The sequence below is a fragment of the Ostrinia nubilalis genome, chromosome 29 (assembly GCF_963855985.1).
Source record: "Ostrinia nubilalis chromosome 29, ilOstNubi1.1, whole genome shotgun sequence".
NCBI lineage: Eukaryota > Metazoa > Arthropoda > Insecta > Lepidoptera > Crambidae > Ostrinia > Ostrinia nubilalis.
Window position 1 is genome coordinate 7,431,346 of NC_087116.1, and position 20,683 is coordinate 7,452,028.

The window sequence follows — 20,683 nt, forward strand, 5'->3', positions numbered from 1 at the left end:
TGTTATGGTGTCTCCGCTGTAGGATGGTAGAATGCGCCGGCCGTAACAACTCGGGCGCCGGTCACGGGCCGCGACAGAGACAAAAGACTAAGACCGCGACTCTCTCTATCTCCTTCTAGTCTAAAGTCCGATCGCCGAGCAAATAGAATTTCGTCCAATGACCCCAAGCTACCCATCCTTATCGCTCGCGCGTAATTATATTGCTGTCGCGACTGTGCGACGGGCGCCCGCAGTGAGTGTGCGAGCGCGACCGGACTTTAGGATGGTACCTCTCGCCATCCTAAAGTAATGGTGATGGATGATGGTATCTTTCGCTCTCGACTTGAAGGGGCCTAGATTATGGTTGGTAACTCACTTGGTGTTATGGTGTCTCCGCTGTAAGATAGTGGAGTGCTGGTAGGGCCCAAAAGATAAGGAGACATGTAAAGTGCCCCATAAGGGCTACCTTTTCTTTTTTTATTATTTTCTATTGACGTTCATAAGTGCCACTTGTGGTCTAAACTGAATAAATATTTTTGATTTTGATTTTTTGATTTTGAGTGCGCGGGTCGTAGTAACTCGGGCGCGGAACTCCCCTGTCTCTGTCATGGTCGCCAACTGATTGATCGCTTGTCTCTGTCACGGCAGACTTGTGACGTCATCGTATACTCACTTGGTGTTATGGTGTCTTCTCTGTAAGATACTAGAATGCGCCGTAATAGCTCGGGCGCGGAGCTCCCCCTGTCTCTGTCATGGTCGCGAACTGACTGGTCTCTTGTCTCTGTCACGGCAGACTTGTGACGTCATCGTATACTCACTTGGTGTTATGGTGTCTTCTCTGTAAGATACTAGAATGCGCCGTAATAGCTCGGGCGCGGAGCTCCCCCTGTCTCTGTCATGGTCGCGAACTGACTGGTCTCTTGTCTCTGTCACGGCAGACTTGTGACGTCATCGTATACTCACTTGGTGTTATGGTGTCTCCGCTGTAATATGGTAGAATGTGCCGGTCGTAATAATTCAGGCGCGGGCGCGGGCCGCGGCGGCAGCGGCGGCGGCGCGGGGCTTGACGACGCCTGCGGACATTCAAACTCATTTATTTATCAATTAGGCTTTTAAAAAGCACTGCTTATTCCACTATGACGGGGATTGTCAACGGGGATAAGTGAATTTTTTGTTCACTATTCCCCGTTAACGTTAAATTGGAACTTATAATAGGGAATAATGAACTAAAAAGTTCATTAAACCCCATTACGTTCAAAATAAAATCCTAATATAACGGGGATGAATGAACTTTTTAGTTAATTATTCCCCATTATAAGCTCCAATTGGCGTTAACGGGGATTAGTGAACAAAAAGTTCACTATTCCCCGTTGACGGGGATTGTCAACGGGGAATAGTGGAATAAGCCACTTTTACGCGTCCCAGTATTAACCCTACCACTGCTTCGGGACAATAAATGGGCCAGTGCTGAGAAGAAGCAGCGCAAGATACTCTGTCACTATTTGCCAGCCTCCTTTTCAAGGGTTTACAGTCTTTAAAATATACATAGTCATAACTATTCATGCGAACTAGGCAGTTAAACATTCCAATCATTTTTATCGTTTATAATCATCAATGCTTTTAATATGTGCTCTTATGCGCTTGTTGCGGACTGAACATATAGATTTTTTGTTTATTTACTATTACACTTTCGCATTATAAAACTATTTAAGTAAAAACTTGACTTGAAGACTAACAGTCCGGACTCATTAAATAAAAAACTAACCAACTTAAAGCTTCCCAATAATGTAGCTCAAGCGCCCCTATTGCATCTCAGTGACCTCAAATTGCACAACAAGTAGGGCCCTTGCATTTCAAGGACCTCAAATTTGAATTGACCCCTAGGAGACCGCATTGCACCATTTTAACGACTCCCATTGCACAAATATGCCATCTTAAGGACCACCATTGCATCTGAAGGGCCCCCCATTGCATCTCACGGACCCCAATTGCATCTCAAGGACCCACAATTTAAATTGGGGATCGCAATCATGAGATTTTAAAACACCTATTGCATCTCACGGACTCTAATGGCATCTGAACGACCCCCATGGCATTTCACGGACCCCAATTGCATCTCAAGGACTTCTTATTGCATCTCACAGACTCCCCAGTGCATCTCATGGTCCCATATTACATCTTAAGGACTCAAATTGCATTTCATGGACCCTCCAATGCATCTTACACACTCCTAATGCATCTCACAGACCCCCCAACGCATCTCACGGTCCCATATTACATCTTAAGGACTCACAACTGCATCTCATGGATCCCCCAATGCATCTTACACACTCCCCAATGCATTTCACGGTCCCATATTACATCTCAAGGACTCTCACTGCATCTCATGGATCCCCAATGCCGGTCCCATATTACATTTCAAGGAATCTCACTGCATCTCACAGACCCCTCAGACGCATTTTATGGACATGGACGTCGTAAGTTATGGACATGGACGTAATGTTGTATTCACGTAGGTAACACTTACCGCGGGTTGCGGCGGCGGCGGCAGCGGCGTGGGCGGCGCGGCCGAGTCCCGGCGACACGGTGCCGCACGACGCTGCTATGAGCGGTCCATCCCCTCCCCCCCTTTGCATCTCATGGACCTCTCGTTGAATCTCACAGACCCCCCAATGCATCTCACGGTCCCATATTACATCTCAAGGACTCTCAACTGCATCTCATGGATCCCTTCAATGCGTCTTATACACTCCCATAGCATTCCACAGACCCCTCAGACATAGCATGTTATGGACGTATTGTTGTATTTGTTTGTTACAGTCAAAACTCATAGTCAGTCATAAACAGCTCGCTTCCACCTTCGGCCTGATCATCACTTACCATCAGGTGAGATACAGGCCAAGAGCTTCCTCGTTGTGGATAAAAAAAAAAACACTTTTGACTGCAGAAATTAGTCAAAAGTGGTTTTGAGTGAGATGAAACGGATATCCGGTAACTATCCGGTAGGCCGGATATCCGGCCTAAATTTACTATCCGGCCGGATACCGGATAGTAACTCACTATCCGGCCGGATACCGGATATTAAAAAACTACGACAATTTCCTATTAATAAAATGAAATACATTAATCTTTGAGGTAAATATCAATAAAATGGCTTATAATAATGACGGCTTTTATTTAAAGTATAAAAAGTTACAAAAAAGCCATATTGAAGCCTGTCAAAAAACTCTTTTTCTGTTTCTGGGCTATCTATACTTATAATAAATCTGTAGAGAGGTCAATTCTGTACATGAAATATATTTTCAAAATAACTATCAGGGATTAGTGATCGATACTGATGCCAAAATAGCAATCAGTAAAATTTTTGTCTGTCTGTCTGTCTGCCTGCCTGTCTGTCTGTATGTTAGTTATAGAAACAAAAAATACTCGATGGATTTTAACGAAACTTGGTACAATTATTCTTCATACTCCTGGGTAGGTTATAGTATACTTAGAAATTCCCATAGGAACGGGAATTATCGGGAAAATCTTTTTGTATGAAAAATCTAAACCTTTAGTAAACTCAAAGCTTAGTTACAACAGGACTGTCTGTCTGTTGTCTGATGACATGATGCAGTTCAGTCAGATTACGCAGCAAGTAAACTAATTTAATTTTCGCTATTCAATCACACACTCACCATGGTAACCGAAATGGCCCGAATTGATCTGCCCCCTAGACAAGTGGCATAATCTTACATTCTATTCGGACGGATTCGATTTTCGAAAAGTGTGACTAGTCTAGTCTTTTAATAGACCCACTGATCGCGTTCGAAGCACCTGTGCAGCGCTAAACTCGTCACGACATGCAACGACACAATGGGCCAACTATCCGGCCGCCGGATATCCGGCTATCCGGCCTAGCAGCCGGCCGGATATCCGGTATCCGGTATCCGGCCAAACAACTATCCGTTTCATCTCTAGTTTTGACTATCACGCTTGGTCAAAACCACTTTTGAATGATTTTTGCAGTCAAAACTGGTTTCGATCGTGGTTCTCATGGACCTCTCATTGCATCTCACAGACCCCCCTATGCATAATATGGGACCCATTAATATGGGACCGTGAGATGTAATCATCTCAAGGACTCTCAACTGCATCTCATGGATCCCCCCAATGCATCTCACAGACCCCTCAGACGAATTTTATGGACATGGACGTCGCATGTTATCGATATGGACGTCGTGTGTTATGGACATCGTATGTTATCAACATGGACGTAGTGTTGTATTCACGTAGGTAACACTTACCGCGGGTTGCGGCGGCGGCGGCAGCGGCGTGGGCGGCGCGGCCGAGTCCCGGCGACACGGTGCCGCACGACACTGCTATGAGCGGTCCATCCCCTCCCCCCCTTTGCATCTCATGGACCTCTCGTTGAATCTCACAGACACCCCAATGCATCTCACGATCCGATATTACATCTCAAGAACTCTCACTGCATCTCACAGACCCCCCAATGCATCTCACGGTCCCGTATTGCATCTCAAGAACTCTCACTGCATCTCATGGATCCCCCCCAATGCATCTTACACACTTCGAATGCATCTCACAGACCCCCCAATGCATCTCACGGTCCCATATTACATCTCAAGGACTCTTACTGCATCTCATGGATCCCCCCAATGCATCTTACACACTCCTAATGCATCTCACGGTCCCATATTACATCTCAAGGACTCTCAATGCATCTCACAGCCCCTCAGTCATCTCTACTCACCGCGGGTTGCGGCGGCGGCGGACCCCATTGAATCCCAAGGACTCCCATTGCACCTCAACACCATGATTGTATCTCACGGACTCCCATAGCATCTCACAGACCCCTGTCATCTCTCTACTCACCGCGGGTTGCGGCGGCGGCGGACCCCATTGAATCCCAAGGACTCCCATTGCACCTCAACACCATGATTGTATCTCACGGACTCCCATAGCATCTCACAGACCCCTGTCATCTCTCTACTCACCGCGGGTTGCGGCGGCGGCGGACCCCATTGAATCCCAAGGACTCCCATTGCACCTCAACACCATGACAGTATCTCATGCACCCCCAATGCATCTCACAGACCCCTCAGTCATCTCTACTTACCGCGGGTTGCGGTGGCGGCGGTACACATTGAATCCCAAGGACTCCCATTGCACCTCAAGCCCATGACAGTATCTCATGCACCCCCAATGCAACTCACAGACCCCTTAGACATCTCAATCATAATTATATGTAACACTTACCGCGGGTTGCGGCGGCGGCGGCAGCGGCGTGGGCGGCGCCGCCGAGTCCCGGCGGCGGCGCGGCGGCAGCGGCGGCGGCGTGCCGCACGATACTGCTGTGAGCGGTCAGGTGTTAATATGTGTAAAAGACAGACAGATATGACGAAACTACACTGGTCATCACAAAAATCGGCCCACCTACATTTTACTGGAAAACTCGTTTCTACTGACACAATCATGGTGCCCCAACAATATTGGTGTTATTTGAAAGCCCAATAAATATCCTTAAAGAAAAACACATTTAATTTCTTAATAAACGATTAACATAAACGCGATATACAATAAATGTGACTTGAAAAAAGACCTCACTTTGGGCTCACCTCTGGGATCAATTAGACCAATTTTTATGGTTATAAAACCAAATAATGATCTCACGTGTCCTCTTTAACAGGTGGATAGCGATTAATCCCAACTTAACAGTTTTATAGCCATAAAAGTTAGCTCAAGCGTAACTACCTATTTTTTGAAGAAGTGACTCTGGATCCTTTATTATTGTTTATTATCCTTCTAAAGACACATTTTTGGGGTAAAAACTTTTCCTTTAATGAAATGAAGGTCAGAACTAGGCTTTTAAATGGTGTCAATATTGGTGGGAAGTGGGGATGCATACGTTTGAAAGTGCTTGTCGCGGGAGGGTCGATTTTTGTGATGACCAGTGTATAAGGTAGAAGCCACACAAGAAATAGAAAGAAAGGTCATTATTTGTATTATACCCAATACAAATAATCTCATGTTGCAATACCCTAGCAGGGTTTATGTTATGGGCCTATGTCTATTATGTAAGAACCTTTTTTGAATTTATCCAATCACAACTTTTTGAGGCTAAAGAAAGGGTCTAAATGTGAGTATAATCTTTTCATATAATTTTTTTTTTTGAGAATTTGAATATTGGTCTTGATTAAAAGTTGTTGCACTTGGACAGTAGAATCAGTTCTTTGTTTGATCACCCACCTAGGTCATCCTGTATAACAGTTATTACATAAAGAAATAGAATAATAAAATAAGCCGTGTGGTGACGGCAGAGTAGGACACATTTGGCACCAACCCCTACTCGTCCCGAGGGTCGTAAGAGGCGACTTAGGGACTACACATCAAACAGAGAACGGGCAGCAGCTCTCTGAAAACCATCTATCTTTGAAACTGCGATCTCCAACCGCCTGCCAAGCGTGGGGATTATGGCAAAACCCTCCACTATAGTAGAGGAGGCTCATAGTCCAGCAGTGGACTGTATAAGGCTGTTGATGATGATGATGATGACGTGTATAACTCACGGTGATGTGGTGTTAACGGCGGCGCGGGCGGCGACGGCGTGGGAGCGCCTCTCGCCGGAAAACTGAACGCGCTGCCTCTGTAAAAGGAGTTTGATTTTAATATAAAGTAAGACGTTTAGTCCCAATAGTTCTTTTAAAGCAACTACTGGGACTTTACTTCAGTCGGTGATCTATTCTTTTAATGCATGTAAGTTTCTGCCATAGCGTCCGTTAAGAGACCACACATGACGCGACCAGTATGAAACTTTCAGTTTCAGTTTCATTCATCAGGTTTCCGTTTCATTCATCAGAATTATCAGAAACTTGCAGTTTCGTTGCAGTTGAGTTTCACCGTCTGTTCTGGGACTAACTCTCAAGCCTGTCAAACTCCGTACAAAAAACACCGGTTCTGGTTATAGTCACTTCTAAAATAAGGTGGTGCAACTCAGCCTAAGGAATTATTCGTGAATAGTGTTCGATTCCCTGAAAAATCCAACTTTCTTAACGCTACTTCTTCTCAGCATTGACCTATTTATTGTACCAAAGCAGTGGTAGGGTTAATACTGGGACGTGTAAAAGAGCTTTATAAACGCCTACTTGCAAAAAATTAATAATTTTTAAAAGTTTTTTATGAGTTTATTTCCTTTACTGACCTGTCGTTCTGTACGAGCGGACTGACGGGCGGCTGCGGCGCGGGCGACCTTTTGGGCGACATCGCAGGCATCCTGGGAACAAGCATTCAAATTTAAGTCTTCATTTTCCGAAGTCAGATAAAAACAGTCTGAGAATTGGTAGTGACTGAATTAGTCGGGCGTTCCTTTCTGGTAAACTTTTAACCTTTTCAACGCCAATGACGGATTAATCAGCCTTAAAAATGATGTCAGTTATAGGCTAATTGAGTATTATGTAAACTGAACAATAATAAATACAATGATTATATTGATATCATAATATATCAAGCGTGGCGTCCAGAGTGATGGCTTGACGTGGCGCTGAAAAGGTTAAGTGATCTTTTTTTAAGCTGTAAACATGCTTTGTTTCACCAACGCAAAACATATCACTTTTGAATATAAGAAAATGCTACAAATATTTAAGAATCATTATAATTCTAAAAATGTAACATTTAGACATGAAGTAGCTATTTTAATAAATATTATTATAATTTCAGTTGCAATTACGAACTGTTTAACAAATAAACAAGATTTTTGAAGACAATTCAAGTACATCATAAAAAAGACGTTACCTTCCGCCACAATTATAATGTAGTGTGTGAATACATTTTGTTATTGACTCAACCCGATACTCTGCCAATCGCTTCAATTTATGAGTTCAAAATGTCATTTTTACGAGAGACATCTGTTCACGGTCATATTACACCTGATATGATGGGCCAGTGGTACTCAAACTTGTACAAAAATATTAAGCAGCTTACAATTTTATTTATTTTTCCAATGGTCCGTGACCCTCACTCGGCATGGGGCACACTGAAAACCAGCGCCGTGGCCTTCGTCACCGTGGGCCACGGCATATGCTGAGTGGGGTCCCGTTGCAGTGGGCATCTTGTTGGTGAATGGGTGGCACTGCTCAGTTTACTCTTGTTTTATTTTTTTTTCTTCTTCCATTATCATGTGCCACTGTCATGTCTATATAATTGCCTGTATTTGTGTGATGTCCATTGTAATAAATGTATCTTTCTTTCTTTCAAACTGGTCGACATCGGACTCATGAAGCGATTTTTAAAGGGAAAAATTGAATGGGGGGTCTGTGAGATGCAACAGGGGTCCATATGTCCAACGGGGGTCCTTGATGCTACGTGAGACCACGTGAGCTATCTCATTCATAAAATAAATATTCTTGCATCCAAGGGGTCACAGCCAATTATGAATTTTGAGATCTTTTGTTAAAGTCCTGTCGCCGAGCACGTATAATTATGTCCAATGACCCCAAGCTATCAATCCTTATCGCTCGCGCGTAATAATGTTGCTGTCGCGCTCGCACACTCACTGCGGGCGCGCGTCGCACAGTCGCGACAGCAATATAATTACGCGCGAGCGATAAGGATGGGTAGCTTGGGGTCATTGGACGAAATTCTAAGTGCTCGGCGACCGGACTTTAGAAAATCATGTACCGTGTTAGGTAAATTTGACCAATCTTTTCAGCGCTGTTTCATATCATTATCCCGAAGCAGTGACAGGGACAATACAAAAAATATATTGGGACGTATAAAAGTGCTCTTTAAAAGGCTACTCACAGAAATAAATATTTTTATGAATTTTTATTTACCCTTGCGGTTTTTAAATTACTTTGGGTATCACCATGTTAGTATGGTGATAAGAAGATACCACACACTCGCAGATAAACTATATACATTACATAACAACATTGTTATCTGACACCCTTGATAGTTGGTTTTATTTGGGACTAGGGCTGCCACAAAATATTGAAAAAGCCAAGGATATTAGGATGTTTTTCATTCTGTGCCTAAAATGAAAATAATTCCATAACCAGCTTTTGTCCGTCTGTAGTAATAATTTATCGTCATCATCATTTCAGCCATAGGACGTCCACTGCTGAACATAGGCCTCCCCCAATCATTACCAGTACAAAATACAATAAGCGAAATGACTCAACGGTGTCGACATCGGTCTGCCGAATAGAAAAAATAACACAACCAAATTGAGAACCTCCTTCTTTTAAAGTCGGTTAAAAATGGTCATTATCTATCAGTCAACCTTTGGAAACGTAAAGTGTTTTTTAATGTATAACAAGGCAGGTATTTGACTGCAATCGCACCTGGTTTTAAGTGAGATGCAGTCTAGGATGTACATATCTGCTCGTAGTGCTTATTCACTCTTGCCTTGAAAAGATGAAGAATTACAGTCTGTATTATTATAATAATAATAATAAGTATTACCTGGCCAGCTCTTGCAATTTCGGACTTGGTAGCGGGTCGCCTGGCGGTGACCACGTCGCGTTGGCTGAAACAAAATTGTAAATATATTAACAATATCTCTGATTCTCTACATAATTTGTTATAATACGAAGAGAGCAAAACTTAAAGCCGTATTGCGTTTTTTCGAAAGTGACATCTTTGTTTTTGTTTTATAATTTCTTTTTAAATCCTGTCCAATCCTTGACCATCTCTCGTAAATACTTCGAGTTTAAAACATGTCACAGTCGCGCTGCAATCGCGTTGCCATCACGTCGTTTACACGTCACTGTCACGCTGGCTTTAGTCGAGCTTCAGTCGCGTCGCTATCACATCACAGATGTGTTGCCATTGCGTTGCAAACACGTCAGTCACGTTACAATCACGTCACCATTGCTCTGGTATCCCATCACATTCACATTCACGTTGCAGTCACGTCACCATCGCGTCACAGTTACGCTGCCGTTGCGTTACCATCCCATCACAGTCACGCTGCAGTTGTGTTACCGTCGCGTCGCAGTCGCGTCACAATCACGCCACTTACCTGGATGGTGAGGTGAGCCGGGTCGCGGTGGTAATAACGGTGGTTTGTCCCCGTTGTCTCTGGTCGCGCTGCTGCCACTCGACCGGGGAAGCAGAGGTGGGACCCGCTCCTGTATAATAATAATATAACATTTTTTGCTTCATAACTGTATTGAACAAACCATTTTTTTTTTAAATTTGACGGAATTTTGACAACTGTCATTTTTTGACAATTCCGATATGATAAATCTTTTTATTTTATATTATTAATTTTTTTTCTTTGAAACGGAATTACATCAAGTTCAGATTATTGTTTGTTATATGCATTAAATGTACACTAATAATTACGTACATCTTGTTAAATTGGGTATTTTATGAAGTAAGATTGGTAGCACCAGAAGGGCTAGGATGCGCGCCTTGATATACTTTATCGACGTCAAAATGTATGGGAAAAATAGATAATATCACATCCTAGGCCTACATGAGTACGAGAGAAAGGTAATATAAATATTGGTGCCACCAATCTTACTTTCAGCAATAATTCTGGCAGATAACACGCAGAAGACTATAAATAGAAAGAAACAGAAAGGCCGGGTTCCTACTATGCCGGACCGGCATTTCTGCCGGAAACCGGACACCGGACAAGGGTGTTCACATTACACCGGATCACCGGATCCGAAATCCGAGCCGAATGAAGTGCGGGGAGCACGGGCGCGGCGGGGTGGGCCGCGACTCGTTCACATTACTCCGGTCCGGTGATTTTGCCGGCATTTTGTAGCGACAAAACGCTCGGTAAAAATGCCGGGCTCGGCGAAAAAGCCGGATCCGAGATAATGTGAACAGCTTCAGAGCGCTTGTAGACGTCCGTTTTTTTCACCGGATAACGGACCGTGTTTTTTGCCGGATTTAGCGGTGGTGTATGGTTTATAATGAACGTGTGCACATGCATCGGATATGGGTCCGGCGAGAAAATAGACAGCAAACAAAGGATATCCGATTTTTGACGGTCCGTCGTCCGGTGAAAAAACGGATGTCTACAAACGGCCTCATACAATTTGTACCGCCGCTAGGCCTTCCGGCGACTTTACCGGACCGGGAGATCTGCCGGTCCGGCATAGTGGGAGCCCGGCCAAATAGGTTACCGTGTCGGTTGGGCGGCTGCTGCGGCTGTAGAAGCAGTCGGCGTCGACGATGGCGCCGCGCGGAGACAGCGCCGGCTTGCGCTCGCCGCACAGAGACGCCCTGCCATACACGGGTATTGTTAAAACTTGTATTGTTAAATTATGATAAGCTCTACATTGTAATAAATACGTTCGATTACTAAGTTAAGCAGTCTCAAATATGCCAATATATTCGTAATCTTTTATATTAAATTGCTATACAGGGTGGAATTTTGTAATGCCACCTGAAGGGAATGTACTCTTAATACTGTAGATAGAAAATTTTACTCAAAGAAAACATTCCTTTATTTTTGAAAAGAAATAGAACTGCATTCAAAGATTTCCAAAAATTTGCTTGCTACACCCGGGAATCGAACCACCAAAATTAAGGTAAAAATTACACCCTTTATTTTTATTGAATCGATCGTTAGGGTTAAGTAAAAGGATGAAATCTCTCAAACAAACTTGATAAATCAAATGAAAGGAAAACCATTAAATCTTAAATTATTGTAATTATTTACAGAAAATTGTATGGATGGTGGTAAATTTTCGAAAAAAAAAATCGAAAATGTTTGAATGCAGTTCTCATTCTTTTCAAAAATAAAGGAATGTTTTCTTTGAGTAAAATTTTCTATCTACAGTATTAAGGGTACTTTCCCTCCAGGTGGCATTACAAAATTCCACCCTGTATAATTACAGGGATATATAGTACCCAAACATTATACAGGGTGCGTAATAAGTGTCGGGGCGTCCCTTCAGGCTTCAGGCGCACGCGGCGCTTGATTGATAAGCGCTAATGTGTCTGTAAGACACCCTATATCTAATACAGGGTGGCTATGTTATAGGTAAAAACGTTTAATCTTTCGTTCCCCTATCGAAAAATTAAAGAGTCATAACGGGTATTGTTAAAGTTATGTAGCCATGGTAGACTCCCCGATTCTAATTTGTATGCAGATTTCATACTGATTAATAGCCTAAAGGGTTCGTTTCCACGACAATCCAGTTTTGTTGGATTACTGGATCCTGGAAAACTTGTGTATTCACTCAAATGGCAGAATCTCGTTTTTATGACGTACGGGTGTTACGCAAAAAATAATGCAGGAAGCTGCTAGTAGACTCCTATGAAACAATATTTGTAATGAAACTGGATTCTGCTTTTTTTACTGGTCCAGTTTAATGACAATTAGCAATTCCTAAAAGTCCCTAAAAATGGGATGTTCGTGTGATTAAAACACATATACAATCGAACGGTATAAAACGAGATGTCTTAGTGGAAAAAGTTCTTATATTATGTTTAATCACAAGATATTTCACGGCAATTTTTCACTAACCTGTCGTGTCTCGGAGAATGCCTGTCCCTCGGTGATGGTGGTTCGTCCCTTGAAGACAGCCTGCAATAATAATAAAAATACATTTATTAGAAATTCAACATCTTGTCAACGATTTTTCCCCAAATACATGTTTGTATAAAGATACGATAGGTATGGTAATGACTTGCTGGTGAGGCTAGTTTGTCGAGGAACAAAAGTTGAACCAATCAGCTAAGACGCTGCTGCTTGAGGAGACACTGACAAGGAAAAGGCTAAAAAAATCCAGGAACAATACTAACTTGGTGGTAGAGACGGTGCTAGCTTTGTTCAGCTCAGTCCAGGAACGACATGTGAGCCAGCAAGCGACCAAAAAGCTTCCAGGAGAGAGCAAGAAACAATATTTAAGTCGAGGCTAGCGTTCTCTACCTCAACTAGGACGATTTATCAGGACCCTGGCGTTCAAACAGCTTCATGAGAAGATGATATTAATATAGGGTAGGGATAGGCTATAAATGATCCGGGAACAATACTAACTTGGTGGTGGACACGCTGCTGGCTTTGTCCAGCTTGTCCAGGAACGACAGGTGTGCCAGCGAGCCTGACAGCCGCGGGCTGATCAAGCCACTGCCCTCGGACCGGTGTATACCTGCAAATAATGATCTTGTTATACCTCAGCTACACTTCTCGTGAACTTAGCCGAAGTTATATTTTTATTCATCATCATCATCATCATCAACTGTCCTTTACAGTTCACTGCTGGACTATAGTCTTTTTCACGTAAGATGATCCGTATGACGTTTCGAATTTGAAAGTTATAGAGATGTCACATAACTAAACCATAGCGATTTATCTATCGATTTTTTTCTAAGAGTTAGTAAACCTACTTTTAGAGAAATATTTTGTATAGGTGTCATTTAAAAAAAACATGTTTTTTTTAATTACATATATTTTTGTAACAATTTTTATTGATAATATTCAAATTCCATGGACTTCGTGTTCAAAAAAACGATTCCTAAAAAGTACTGGTTCTATTTATTTAAATTAAAAACTATTAATTTATTTTCAATGCGTTTATTAAAGTCAACAATCGAAAAATATAGTTGATTTTTGTGATGTTTTTAATAACTAAGTATTCACTGCAATCGATTAATGAACCGCAAAAATAATCGATTTTGTTATACAACAAATACCCCAGCACTAAATCTATTCCGTTTCACACATTGCGTACATTAAATAAAAAATATTTTTACATCGTATTTAATTAAAATATAATCAATAGACTCAGATTTTACTATATATTTCAAGACAAGTAAGTTATTTTTTTTTATTATATTGTTAATGAAATACAAATTTTTTTTCAAAAATATTCTGCATAATAATATGTAGTATGCGTAATATGGATAACCTTGAAGTGTCATACGGATCATCTTACGTGAAAAAGACTATAACAGATGCACTACAGCGGAGATCGCAGTTTAAATGATTGATGATTTACAAAAAAAAAGTATTTAAGTATGTTTATATCCGTTGTCTAGTACCCATAGTACAAGCTTTGCTTAGTTTGGGACTAGAAGCGCAGTGTAAAATGTCCAAGGATATTTATTATTATTATTTATTATGTTGGTCTCGAAGCGCTGGTAGACAAAAAACATTAAGACATGACATGATAACAAAAAGGTCTTAGTTTGTGGAGATTTTAACGTCAATTTACTAGATAGCTCATCATCATATTCTGTAAGACTACTTTCCCTTTTTCAGTCATTTAACTTGTTTAGTCAATTTAAGGAAGCAACTAGAATTACGGAAACCACAGCTACTTGTCTAGATAATATTTTCTCTAGCTGTGTCCCTGACAATAAAGCTGTCATACACAATCTTACGTCAGATCACTGTGGTATTAAAGTAGAATTTATTTGTAATAATTTGAATAATAAAAGTAAAAAAAATGCCGTATGTAGACCTGTAACCATTAGTCGTCTAGAACGTTTTAAAAATAATCTTGAAAATAAATTGCATTTAGTCCCGTATGTTCAGGGAGACCCAGATGCTCTTTACAATAACCTTTTCGAATGTATTAAAACCGAACATGACAAAGTTTTTACGGTAAAGCCATTAAAACCAAATACCAAATCAAAGTTTAGTGACTGGGCTACTAAGGGAATATACAAAAGTCGAAATACGTTATATGAACTTTATGGCATGAAAAAGTATAATAATAGTATATCTTTTCTTGAGCATGTAAAAAAGTATTCAAAAATTTTTAAGAAAGTTTGCTTCATGGCTAAGTCTTTTTATATTCGGGACAAGATAGGGAACGCCAGTATTGTTGTTATGGGGTTTAATTAATAAAGCGCCATGATTATTTATTTCAACTTGCTTGTTTATTGCAATCTTACACATGCAAAATATAAATTACAACGGAGCACATCAAAACAAAACTTTTCAGTCGGCCATTTTTCCACAGAGAGTGACCATAGACTTTGAGCTAGCTTTTTAAACTCTAAACCATAAATAAATGTTTAGTGTTGTCATTACTCAACACTCTTCCTCAACATAAACATTTATTTACATATTCATACAGTCCCAAACCTTCAATTAAACTATAGAATACATTTTTACTTAAAGGCTTAGTTAAGATATCAGCTAACTGATTTTTAGAATTAACATAAACAATATTTATCAAATTTTCTTCAACCTTTTGTTTAACAAAATTAAATTTTACATCAATATGCTTTAATCGCTTTATATCACAACCTTTCAACGATTTAATTGTACTCTGGTTGTCTTCAAAAATAGTTACAGTTGGAACATCTACATTTAGGTCATTTAGTAATTTAATCATGAAACAAGCTTCCATTACAGATTCACACAAACTAACATACTCAGCTTCAGTTGTACTAAGTGCAACACTACTTTGCTTTTTAGATTTCCATACAACAGTATTGTTATAAACTTTAAATAAATATCCAGATGTTGACTTTCGATCATTATCTCTAGCAAAATCAGCATCTGCATATCCAACAAGTGGTTCACTTAAGTCATTTTTAGTATAAAGTAATACAAAGTTAATTGTCTTTTTAACATATCTCAATAATCTCTTTAAAGCACGCCAAAGTTCGGCATTAGGTTTTGATTGAAATCTACTTAAATAATAGACAGATGTAGCTAAATCTGGTCTTGATCCTACAGTTGCATACATGAGAGAACCTATGAGAGATCTACATTGTTTTTCATAAGACAAGTCAATTTCCAAGTTTTCATCAAATTTAAAGTTATGATCCATAGGTGTGTTACAGCCTTTACAATCTGACATATTAAACAGTTTTAAAATTCTTTTAAGATACTTTGACTGATCAATAAAAATTCCTTCAGAACTCTTTCTTATAGAAATACCCAAGTAAGTTAAATTATTATCCCCTAAATCTTTCATTTTAAATTGAGCTTTCAAAAAGTCTTTTACTGAATTGATATCTTTAATATTTTGTCCAAGAATTAATAGATCGTCTACGTATAAAAGTAAGTATGTTTCCCCTTTAATATATAAACAATAGTCATTATCCGAGCGTTTAAAACCATAAGAAGTAATAGTCTCATTGAATTTTTCATACCAATATTTAGGTGATTTCTTCAGTCCATATAACGATCTCTTGAGTTTGAGTACACAATTTTCTTTAACATTCATTCCTTTTGGTGGTTTTAGGTATACATCTTCGTCAATCCTCCCATACAAAAAGGCTCCTTTCACGTCCATTTGGTGTATAGTATAATCCCTCTTAGCAGCTACTGATAACAATGTCCTTAACGTTTGTAGTTTCAATACCGGTGAATAGATGTCTTCAAATTTCTCTTCCTGTTGGAAACCTCTAATGACTAATCTAGCTTTACATAATTTACCTCTTTCTGTCTCTTTCTTTGTAAATACCCATTTTCCATCTAATATCTTCTTATCTTTCGGTTCTGGTACGATTTCAAATGTCTCCGTTTCTTCTAAAACTATAAGTTCCTCTTTTACAGCTTTTAACCAATCATTTTTGTCCTCTCTCTCTTCAATGTCCTCATATCTTACCGGTGTATCTTCATGTTGACTGCTTAATAATGCAAATAGAGCTTCATCACTTTCTTCGTCAAAATCCGCAACATAGTCCTTCTGCCATAATGGTTTCTGTCTTTTCCTTTTTTGTCTTTCTTGTTCTTCCTTTTCCAGTTCTTCACTTTCTTGCTCATTTTCATTGTTTTCAGAAGTTTGGTTCTTTTCTTCTTCATTCTCTATACTAGTTTCTCCTCCTGTTCTGTCTGGTTTCTGTTCTTCATTTTCACACTCTGTATAGTCAGGGATAAAAATTGTCTTTTCCGGTTTCTTTAGGTTTTCATCAAATATCACATTTCTTGCCGTCACTGCCATGTTATTTTCTTCATCAAATAATTTGTATCCTCCTACATTATATCCAATCATTATCATTTTCTTGCCTTTGTCATCCAATTTCTTCCTCAATTCTTTAGGAACGTGATTGTAAGCAATGGATCCAAATACTCTCAAATTCGAAACATCAGGTTTTCTTCCTTCCCATAATTCACTAGGTGTAGTATCTCTTCCTGCAACTGGACTCCTGTTTGTAACGTACGTAGAATATAATACTGCTTCTCCCCAAAATTCTTTTTTCATTCCTGCATCTATCAATATTGTTCTCGCTTTATCCATGAGGGTTCTGTTCATTCTCTCCGCCACACCATTCATCTCCGGATTATAAGGTACTGTATGCTGCATGACTATTCCATTTCTGTTACAAAAATCCCTAAACTCATTAGACAAGTATTCGCGCCCATTATCCATTCTCAATTTTAAAATGTTACTATTAAAATGTTTAGTTACCATGTTATAATAATATAAAAACTTTTTGAAAACTTCAGATTTATGTTTTATCAAAAATACCATAGTGAAATGTGTAAAGTCATCAATAAAAGTGACAAAATAATTTTTGTCATCCCAAGTGGTTGGTGAAATTGGACCACATACATCAGTATGAACTAACTCTAAAGGTTTCTTGGCTCTATAGCCTTTATGATTGAATGGCTGTCTAGTACTTTTACCCAATAAACAAGATTCACATAAATCACTCTGTGTCGTTTTATTTTTTAAGTCCGATAAACCTTTTACCATGCAATTTTTCGCCAATAAATTTAAATTACTTGAACCCAAATGACCAAAACGTCGGTGCCACAATTCATAAAGATTTACATCAGGTTTATTAATTAAATAACAAGATTTTACTGAAGTTACTAAAACATTCACTGTGTACAAAGTTCCAGAATTATTACCAATCATTAGTATGTAATCTTTTTCAAAAACTCTTACTTTACCTTGAGAAAAACTGACAGTCAAACCAGCATTTTCCATTTTTGATACAGACAATAAATTTTTTCTTAAGTCAGGGACATAGTAAACATTTTTAATTATGCATTTATATTGCCTGTTGCCTACCTTACTAATTACCTCTATGTTGCCAATTCCTATTGCTTGTAAATTAATACCATTTTTGGCAGCAGCAATGAGACGTGGTTTTGTTAATTGTATATAGTCCACAAAATGTTCTCTTGTGTTAACTAAATGATCTGAACACCCTGAGTCCACACAAAATTGTAGTTCGCAATACTTTTCTGCACACTTATATTTTTGCACACTTTCTTCACACTGATTATTTTCACTCACAAATGCACTAGGATTATTTTCCGTATAATTACTCTCCTCTCTCCGTTCTTGACTCTGGTAGTTTCTCCCTCGGCCATGGCTCCATCCTTGTCCTCGTCCTGTATTGTTGTATCCTTGTCCTCGTCCTGTATTGTATCCTTGTCCAGTATAGTATCCTCGTCCTGTATTGTAGAATCCTCTTCCTGAATTGTTATTTCCTCCTCTATATGTTTGTCCCGATCCAGTAGTATAATTTCGCCCTGTAGAATAATTGTTTCCTTGTCCTCGACCTCTGCACTGGTATTTCTTATGGCCTGGCTTCCCACAGTTGTAACAATTGAAGGCACTCGAGCTCGTCTCTTTGTTGTTTTCATTAAACTTTTTCTTCTTTTCTTCCTCTGCGAGAAGTCTTTCCATGACTGTGCTCAGTTTCAGGTCTCCCATTGTCTCTAATGCGGTGACTACGCCCTCGTAGCTTTTTGGCATAGATAAAAGTATGTAGTTAATTTTTTCCTCGTCTGACAAAACTGATTCTGCCTCCTCCAACTGAGTGCAGATTTCTTGAATTTTGGTAAAATGTTCTTTCAGTGGTTTGCTCTCTAGATACTTTATTTCGTTCAGCTGTCTTCTCAAAAACAATTTTCCTCTTGTACTTTTTTCTTTGAAGTTTTCCTCTAAGTTTTTGTACATTTTAAATGCACTTTCTTGGCGTACATATTGAAGATGACTATCAGCCACTGCGCTAATTATTAGAGCCTGTGCCCTTGCTTCGAGGCTCTTATTTTCGGCTTTCTTGGAGAAATTTTCGTCAATCACAGCGCCCAGGCAATTTGCCTCATTTAGCATACTTTTCATTCTAAAAGCCCAATTCGAAAATCCTTCCCCATTGAATTGTGCAATGTTATATCTGTTGTCTTTCGAACACGACATGATGACGATGATATTCGTAGATGTAATTTTCGGTACCATAAACCTTTCCAACAATGTCCTCCACTCGTGGATGCGATTGAACTTAATTTCTTGTGACAAATTCTTCTGGGCCCATAACTATTGTTGTTATGGGGTTTAATTAATAAAGCGCCATGATTATTTATTTCAACTTGCTTGTTTATTGCAATCTTACACATGCAAAATATAAATTACAACGGAGCACATCAAAACAAAACTTTTCAGTCGGCCATTTTTCCACAGAGAGTGACCATAGACTTTGAGCTAGCTTTTTAAACTCTAAACCATAAATAAATGTTTAGTGTTGTCATTACTCAACAGCCAGTAATAAAATAAAAGAAACTTGGAATGTTATCAACCGAGAGACTGGTAAACTAAAACCAAGAGATAATGACTTTTCTCTCAAAGTTCACGATAATTTGATATCTGCAGATAAAGATGTAGCGGAAGCTTTTGACAATTTTTTTGGGAATATAGCTTCAGCAACAACTGCCAACTTAAAGTCATCTCCCTCCGAGGCCGAAGAAATATTGAAAACCCACGTGACACCCTGTGACTCGCACTTCTCTTTTAAACATATTACTCCATTAGATATCACTAAAACTTTTAATCTTTTAAACGTAAAGAGTACAACTGATATCTGGGGCATCTCTGTCAAGATAGTCAAACACATTATTGATATAATTTCCCCACAGTTAGCGATAATATTCAATAATTGCATAGAGAAGGGAATCTTCCCCGACCTCATGAAACATAGTAGACTAATGCCATTATTTAAGTCTGGTAGCAAAACCGACCCTGGCAATTATAGACCCATTTCTATCTTGCCCGCTCTGAGCAAGATTTTTGAAAAAATCATACAGGAGCAACTTATGATTCACTTTGGCTCTAATAAACTATTTCATAGTGAACAATATGGTTTCACCAAGGGTCGTTCCACCACCGATGCAGGGGTTGCACTACTTAAACATATCTTCGAGGCTTGGGAGAATTCTCAAAATGCACTAGGGGTCTTCTGTGATCTCTCAAAAGCTTTTGACTGCGTAGAACATCAAACGCTAATTCGCAAACTGCACTATTATGGGGTAAAGGACTCGGCTTTGGATTTAATACAATCCTATTTAAACTTTAGAGTTCAAAAAGTTGACATAAATGGTGTTTTGTCTTCTGGGTCACCTGTGAAAATGGGAGTTCCGCAGGGGTCCATTCTGGGTCCATTCTTGTTTCTTATATACATTAATGATCTACCATATTTTGTTAAGGACTCTTGCGAAATCGTGTTATTTGCTGATGACACATCTTTGATTTTTAATATCGATAGAAGTAAAAATAACTTTGACGATGTAAATAATGCACTAACAAGAGTTTTAAGTTGGTTCACTACAAATAATTTACAACTCAATGCAAAGAAAACAAAATGTATAAAATTCTCTTTGCCTAACGTAAAAACAGTTAGTACACAAATAGAACTTAATAATAATGCAATCGATCTGGTAGACTCTACTGTATTTCTGGGAATTACCCTGGATTCAAAACTCCAGTGGGGCCCCCATATAGAAACTCTGGCGGGAAAGCTCAGCTCAGCGGCTTTTGCAATAAAA

General features: G+C 39.5%; 1 protein-coding gene across 1 annotated transcript in view; it reads right to left on the reverse strand.

The window, feature by feature from the left end:
* Nucleotides 1-938: 938 nt before the first annotated feature.
* Nucleotides 939-20,683, reverse strand: part of LOC135085624 (protein son of sevenless) — an 86,244-nt gene continuing 66,499 nt past the window's right edge. Inside the window, exons 28-38 of the mRNA XM_063980400.1 lie at nucleotides 18,156-18,426; nucleotides 16,343-17,226; nucleotides 12,983-13,094; nucleotides 12,470-12,529; nucleotides 11,121-11,220; nucleotides 10,001-10,109; nucleotides 9,442-9,505; nucleotides 7,181-7,252; nucleotides 6,549-6,625; nucleotides 5,239-5,333; nucleotides 939-1,052 (exon numbers count right to left, since the gene is read on the reverse strand). Coding sequence (XP_063836470.1) covers nucleotides 939-1,052; nucleotides 5,239-5,333; nucleotides 6,549-6,625; nucleotides 7,181-7,252; nucleotides 9,442-9,505; nucleotides 10,001-10,109; nucleotides 11,121-11,220; nucleotides 12,470-12,529; nucleotides 12,983-13,094; nucleotides 16,343-17,226; nucleotides 18,156-18,426 — 1,958 coding nt within the window. The remainder of the gene's footprint in view (nucleotides 1,053-5,238; nucleotides 5,334-6,548; nucleotides 6,626-7,180; nucleotides 7,253-9,441; nucleotides 9,506-10,000; nucleotides 10,110-11,120; nucleotides 11,221-12,469; nucleotides 12,530-12,982; nucleotides 13,095-16,342; nucleotides 17,227-18,155; nucleotides 18,427-20,683) is intronic.